Genomic DNA, 7533 nt, shown 5'->3' with positions numbered 1-7533 from the left:
ATACACACATACACACACACATACACACACACACACACACACACACACTCATATAAAAAGATGGAGCTCTGAAACCAAAATCCAACATTCTCCAGAGAGAGCCTAGGTTTTAAGAGGTTGGGCTGGAGATCTAGAAAAATTAAAATAATTTGAGAAGCCAGGGCAGTTGGAGATAAAGTATCTCTTCATGGCTCATTAGCTCTCAGGGTATCAGAATCCCAAAGCATAACAAGTTAATAATGTTACAAAAGAAGTGAGCACCAAGTAACACTGTAACACTGTACCATTAGGGTAGTCGGTAGCCGCAGAAGCCACTGACTGCCATGGAATAACCCTCTGCCTCTCCAGCCACCACAGGGATCACTCTTGTGGTTTGAACGAGCCATGTCCCACACAGGCTGGTGTATTTGAACCCTTGGCCCCAGCTCATAGCACTATTTTGGAACCTGTACAATCTTTAGAAGATAGAGCTTCATAGGAGAAGTGGGTCACTGAGGGTGGGACCTGAGATTTTATAGCCCTGCTCCACTTCCTGTTTGCTGAGGCAATGTGATCCGAAGCCTCACGCATCTGCAGACAGGTCATTCCTACCATAACCAACGATAATCCCTAGAACTGTAAGACAAACAAGGTCTTCCTCCCTGAAGCTGCTTCCTGTTAGGAATATGATCACAACAACAAGAAAAGTCATTAATGCAAATCCCAAGACAAGGCATGCATAAGCTTTAAGAACACGCTTCATAAGGTTTAAGAACACAATACGCTTCTTGGTGCTAGACAGACAGCTCAGCAGTTAAGAGCACTTGCTGCTCTTGCAGAGAACCTGGTTTTGGTTCCCAGCATCCTTAACAGGTGGCTCACAAAACTGCCTGTGACTCCAGACCATGGGATTTGATCTCCTCTTCTGGTCCCTGAGGTTACCTGCGTGCACACTATACAGATAAACTCATATAGGCACACACCACACACATACATATAAATAATAAATTAGTAAACAAATCTTTTAAAAGAACACACCTCTCTGAAAATACCAGAAAAGGAATTACTTCAGTGTCTCCTTTGACCCCTCCTCTGAGTTCAAAGAGCTTTGCCCAAAAGTCAGATCCTCTCACAGGGTGGGACAAATCCCAAGGTCCTTCCTCCTAGCCCCACTGTAGCACTAGTATCTAGGGACAACTCACACTGTAGTTAAAGCATTTCAGACAAAGGACAATATTTAAGAATTCTATACCAGGTGTATTGATTCACACCTGTCATCCCAACACTTGGGAGGCTGAGTGGGAGGGATCATCTATCAGTCTGAAGACAGCCTGGGCTACGAAGCGTGCTCCCGTCTGGAAAAAAAAGAAAGAAAAGTCTCTACTGCACTTGTGACTGAGGTAAAACTTTAGTGAGGACTGGCCTCCTTGGTTTCCACAGGGAGATGTGAACACCAGCCCCGAGGGAGTGTCGCCATGAGGCCCACACTTGCCAGTCTCTACAGCATCCGAACCCTTTACAGGAGAAATGGTAAGACTCATAAGACTTAAACACTAGAAATCCCTTCATTCCAACATCTCCGTCGCTCAGGGGAGGATCTCTGCTGGTACCTGAAACATCCCTGAATATGAGAGGAGAAAGATAGCAGTAGACCAATCACAAGCACCCAGGGGAAACTGGAGGCTCTCAGAAGCCTGTGCTGCCTGCCATGAAGAAGTCTCCATGTGACCCTGACAATCCTGCTCCACCAAACAGAGGAACAGGAACCACACACCTCAAAGCTGGTTTCCAGCTGGCTGCACAGGAACTTCCCTCTGAGCAACCAGAGCCTTGTTCCACCCTCCCCTTCCCTCTGCACTCCCTTCCCACCTAACCTGGTCCATCCAAGTCCCACATGCAACTCAGACTAGGAAGAGAGTGTGTGATCCATGGCCCTCTGGGAAGTGTAGTGCTCCCAGGACAGCGAGCTAAGTGTGTACTTCATGGTTTTGGTTTTGGTTTTGATTGGATGGTTTGTGATAGGGTCTCATGCTGCAGCCCAGGGTGGCCTGGAACTCACTATGTAGTTCAAACTCGTAGCAATCCTCCTGCCTCAGCACCTGCCCAAGTGCTGAAATGACTGACATGCACCACCATATTACAAGTCTTTTTTTTCAGCTATAAATCAGAGATGCCAAAACTAGAAACCCAGAGCTCAGATCAGCTGCAGAGGTGTGGCAGGCCAGAGGATCTTAGCTCTGTGATTTCCTCCCGTCCTTATTCTAAGACCTCCTCTCCTAAGCCACCAACAGGACTGTAGACTATGTGGCTGTGACCCACCCTGGCCACACCCTACAGCAGAGCCTAACTCCTCCAAGAGTTTGTATGTTCTGGGGCTGGAGAGATGGCTCAGTGGTTAAGGGCACTGGCTGCTCTTGCAGAGGACCTGGATTCGATTCCCAGCACCCACGTGGTTGGTAACAATCACCCTACCTCCAGTTCCAGGGGATCTGATGCCCTCTTCTGTTCCTCTTCGGGCATTGCACAACACGGGTGCACTTACATACACAAGCAATACACTCATACACATAAAAAAATAAAATTGTCAGGCATGGTGGTGCACACCTTTAATCCCAGCACTGGGGAGGCAGAGGCAGGTGGATCTCTGTGAGTTCGAGGCCAGCCTGGTCTACATAGTGAGTTCCAGGCTATTTGGAGCTACCTCAAAAAGATCAAACACTGCCCTTCAACTCCCTTCCATCTCCTCTGAGCCAGGCCCCTACTTTCCAGAGAGGAAGGAAAAGCCAGCAAAAAGAGGAGGGTGAGAGCCTGCTGTCCTTGCCAGCCACCGGGCAGAGCGGCTCATGAACTGTTAGATGGATTGGTTGGCACGCTAATGAAATGGGCTTTTGTGGATTGGCCTGGGGACCTAACCACCGAATATAAATGTTATTTGAGTGACTGTGTGGCATTGTTTCCATGGAGAAAATCTGAGCCCAAAGCAAAAGTGACCTTTGGGGACACTCCTTTTGTGCTCTGGGTATGACCTCTGTGGTTTGGCACCAAGTGCTAGAGATCACTAGAGAAACCTCAGCTCTGGTTCAACTTGGCTGGGGATGGGTGTGGGTGGGATGGTGGGAGTGCCTCTGAGGCCTGGGAGGGGAGGGAAGAAGGGAGAGGTCTCTCTCAGGCCTTGGTGATGGACATGGGAAGGCATGTGTGATCTCAGAAACCACATCCATCCTGACCGGAAATACCATCCCAGATACACACAAAGGTGTGTCTCCCAGATGAGTCTAAATTCCCTCAGGTTGACAATCAAGATTGGACATTGGAGCTGGAAAAATGGCTCTGTTATGAAAATGCTAACTGCACAAGCTTGAACACCTGAGTTCAGTCCCCAGAACCCATGTAAAAAGGCTGTGATCCCAGAGTAGAGGGGCTGAGAGAGGACAAGTGTCACTGGACTTGCCGTCCAGCCAGTTTAACCTAATTGGTGAGCTCCAGGGCAATGACAGACCATTTCTAAAATGAGGTAGACAGCATTCCTGAGATTGAAACCTGAAGTTATCCTCTGGTCTTCACAGATATGCACATGCATGTGCGCTGAAACACACACACACACACGCACACAGAGAGAGAGAGAGAGAGAGAGAGAGAGAGAGAGAGAGAGAGGAGAGAGAGAGAGAGTGTGTCTTGTGGTTTGGGGAACTGTGGGTGAAGGTTCAAAGGATGAAGTAGTAGTAGAGGGTTAGGGTCTTAAGGACTGGACCGGCTGATTCTTTTGTAGGAGTGGAGGTCTTCACCAAAGCCGCAGTAGAGGGCAGCAGAGGCAGAAATAAGGGGCTGCACCCAGGGTGCCCCAGCAGAGAAGGGGTCCCCACCTGCCCTCGGGTCCCCACCTGCCCTGGGGTCCCCACCTGATCTGAGGTCACCACCTGACCTGAGGTCTCCACCTGCCCTGGGGTCCCCACCTGCACTGGGGTCTCCACTACACTGAGGGACTCCTGGGATCAAAGTTCCACTATTTTGTCCTTCAAGCAGGAGCAGTCTAGGTGGTAGACTGGGGCCCACCAGAGGGAACTGTGTATGCATGTGCATGTCTCCCTCCAGGCCTCTACCTCTGAGGTGTCTGGCGAGGAAAGGGCATCCCAGTTGGGATGAGGCCCTGAAGTAAGCTTCCACCTTCACTTGACAGGTGGGAACAAGCAAAATGGTTAGGACAGGAAGCCCCAGGAGAGCGGGAGGCCCACTAGGGATGCCCAACACCACGGGACACCTAACCTGAGCTGACCAGAGGTGATCAGCAAACCCTGTGAAGGGCAGCTTGGGAAGGAAGCAGGTGGGGCAGTCCTGAGTGGGAGGAGCCTACATACACACCAAACCTGGCAGAATAAAGATGCATGTGTGAAAAGACAGGAGAGAAAGGCCTGACTCCCCTCTGGCTTTTGACTATGGCACTGCAAGCCTAAGGATTGAGGACACAATGTGCCTTAGAGAGGCAGGTGCAGAAATCCTTGTCTTGGAAGAGGGCTGCGTATTTAAGTATTCCCATTTGCAAGGAGTTTTATAAGGCTTTTCCTAGCCCTGAAGATTTAAGGGGGAGTCAGGGAGGAAGGCTCACACATACAGCATCAGCCCTGCGCTAGACCAAGCCCAGGGCCCTTGGGGCTCTGAGCCCCCCATATGATGCTGCTGGGGCATCCATTTGTGATTCTGTACAGGCTGCGTAAGCTTTGGGCCCCTCTCGGGAGCCCTCCCATGTAGGGCTAGGCCAGCCTTTCCAGGGAACAACAGCACTGGATGGGACTGAGGGACTGAAATAACAACGCACACCCCGAAGGAGACAATCACATTATTTAACCATCAGTCAGAATGGACTTGGGCAGAGGGCTTAGAGGGTCCTGGGAGGCTTTTCTGGCCAAAGGTTGGACAGTAACTTTCTCTCCAGGATCAGGGACAGAGAGGAGGTGCCCAGGGGAGGGACTAATGTGGCCAGGTCAGCAATACTCGGGGTGCTCAGAGCCATGGCAATTTTCCAGCCACGGGGAAGAACTTCTATATTTCAATAACCTGCTGACCTGCAGGCCCCACACAGTCCCTCCAGTCTGGCCTCACTCCCCATGTCCCAGCGGTCTTAGTGTTCCAAGTCGGGGGTAAGTGAGGTGGGGTTCAGCCTGGACAGCCACACCCACAGGCACTGAAGAAACCCTGAGGGGAGGAAAGGCTGCCACACCCTAGTCCCCCGACATCTGCTGGGGGGAGGGCAGAGTTTGGCATTTTTCTTTTACCTTGTTATTTTGTTTTTCCACTCTTTAAATAATTAATATAATTACTTTTTTAAATACAAAATACACAGTGTCCTTTCTCTTCCACTTGTTTGGGGTAACTGGGAAGTGTTTTAAATAAGGATCTCAGCTTTCTAAAGGGACACAGGCTCCAGGTGGGAGGGATCGGAGCCCTGGGTGCCACCCCTCCCCTGGGCTGTCCCAGCATGCCCTGATTCACCCCTCCCCTGACCGCCCCTGACTTGGGGCTCAATGTGCCCTGGCCCAAGGCCCCCTAGATGATAAGGAGTCTTCACGGGAGGTGGTGAGGAGCCCATGCTGTATGACTCCTGGTCAGCCTGGTTCTGACCAACAGGATCAGAGAAGGTCCTAGCCCATGAAGCAGACAGGCCCCAACATCACGCCTCCCCGCCTCGAGGGGGCCCCAAGGTCTGAGAAGGAGGCGTCCAGCACCGGCAGCTGCTCCAGCAGAGGTGTGCGCACCTCCAGCACCGTCCGGCCTTGCTGGGTCTTGATGGGGAGAGAGGAGGAGAAGGAAGCAAGGTAAAGCACCTCTCAATACACCCCCAAGGTTCACCTCTTCTCTGAGCATCTTGACCCCATCCAGATGGCTCAGGATGTGCGAACCCACCACCCACCCAGTAGTCCTGATTCCTACCTGACAGCCATCTCTGAACTCTTTAACATAGGGGCTGGTCTCAGGGCTCAACTCATCCTCGTTGGCCCCCCGGAGTCTCAGGGGACCATCCTGGGATACTCCAGAGCAAGGGTAGGAGATGTCCTGGTGGGCGGAGACGCTAAGCAGGCGCAGGAAGGTGAGCTGGACCACACCCACTGGGGAGCCCTCAGAGTCCACATAGGAGAACTGGAAGGGAAAGAGAGTCAGGAGAGACCCAGACGGGTCTGTGAAGTATCCACAGAGCTGGGGCAACTGACCCAAAAAAAGAGACAGGTCAATAGCTGGGCACAGGGGTGAGGGCGGAAGCTAGGAGGCTGCAGGAGGCTGCAGGAGAGGAAGTGAGCATCGGAGGACAGATGAGAAGGCACAGGAGGGAGAAGGGTCAGCAGACTGGGTCAGGACAATGGCCAGGGACCTTGTCACATAAACCCAGATGCCCCCAGACCCTGATGGGGTCATGACAGAGCCAGGGGAAGGCCAATCAGCTCGCACCTGTGTGACGTCATCCCTGGGTGTCACACACGTCTCTCCTCCAGCTGTAAAGTTGCAGAACACTCGGAAGGCATCCCGAGCACAGCCCTGGTTGGGATCCACCCAATACTCTCCTATTGGGTGAAGGACAGGGAAGTCAGGGCACCAAGGTTCTGGACTCCAAGATGCTCCTCGATTCACATTCCTTCTTCTCTCTGACTGTCACAACACCTCAGCCCTGCCCAACATGGTCTCCCAGACCTTTCCTACTCACAGCTCTGTCTAACCTCCTGCCCTACCTCAGTTTCCCTCATCACCTCAGAGCCCATTCCAATCACTGACACCTGTGGTTCCTCTGAGGGAAAGAATGTGGCATCCTCACACTGAGAATGCGTGGTTGGTTCAACTGTGCATACATAGCCACCTGTGCAAACATGGGCACATGTGTGCACATGTGTGTTTATCTGCTCCCATGGATGCTGCTGTAATGAGCTGGTACTCATGGGTGAAGCCATTCAGCTGTTAAAACCCAGACATGCTTCTGTTCCAAGCCACTCACCCCAACCCTTCTCTAACCCACCCCACAACCAGCAGTCACTCTGCAGTGCCCCAGGCTGGTGCTGACCATCGGGCAGCTCAGGGTAGCACAGCTTCAGGTCCTGGCAGGTACGGGCGGGGCTGTCCTGGGTCCCTGTCGGCCTCCTCATCTGCTCAATCTCCTCTCGCAGTGAGTCCAGAGAGCCAAAGATCTCCTCTAGCCCCCCAGGACTGCCGGGGGCACCCCCGGTGGGTACAGCTTCATCTTCCTGCATCAGGCGACTTCCATCCACGGAGCGGCGGGTCTTCTTGGGCATCTGGATGGGCAGTGGCTGGATCACCTCACCAGGGGGACCCTGGGTGGAGACAGAGGGTGCCATGAGGTTGGAGTGACAGTAGAACAGCAAGTGACTGTGACAGAGGGGGACACAGCCAGACGCAGATGCTGCCTCCTCACTCACCGGGTGTCCTGGAGGGCCCTGGACGCCCTTCTCTCCCTTGGGTCCAGCTGGGCCCTATCAAAGGGGTTAATAAAGTCAAGGACAGATCAAGAGGACAAGAATGGGATCAAGGTCACAGAAGGGTTAAGTTGATCACTTG

General features: G+C 52.4%; 1 protein-coding gene across 1 annotated transcript in view; it reads right to left on the bottom strand.

The window, feature by feature from the left end:
- Window positions 1-4833: 4833 nt before the first annotated feature.
- Window positions 4834-7533, bottom strand: part of Col11a2 (collagen type XI alpha 2 chain) — a 28734-nt gene continuing 26034 nt past the window's right edge. Inside the window, exons 62-66 of the mRNA XM_008840190.3 lie at window positions 7395-7448; window positions 7022-7289; window positions 6418-6530; window positions 5905-6111; window positions 4834-5756 (exon numbers count right to left, since the gene is read on the bottom strand). Coding sequence (XP_008838412.1) covers window positions 5616-5756; window positions 5905-6111; window positions 6418-6530; window positions 7022-7289; window positions 7395-7448 — 783 coding nt within the window. The 3' untranslated portion in view covers window positions 4834-5615. The remainder of the gene's footprint in view (window positions 5757-5904; window positions 6112-6417; window positions 6531-7021; window positions 7290-7394; window positions 7449-7533) is intronic.

Source organism: Nannospalax galili, unplaced genomic scaffold, assembly GCF_000622305.1.
Source record: "Nannospalax galili isolate Female #2095 unplaced genomic scaffold, S.galili_v1.0 scaffold538, whole genome shotgun sequence".
Classification (NCBI taxonomy): Eukaryota; Metazoa; Chordata; class Mammalia; order Rodentia; family Spalacidae; genus Nannospalax; species Nannospalax galili.
The sequence above is the reverse complement of the archived record's forward strand: the minus strand, read 5'-3'. Positions and strand labels throughout refer to the sequence as shown.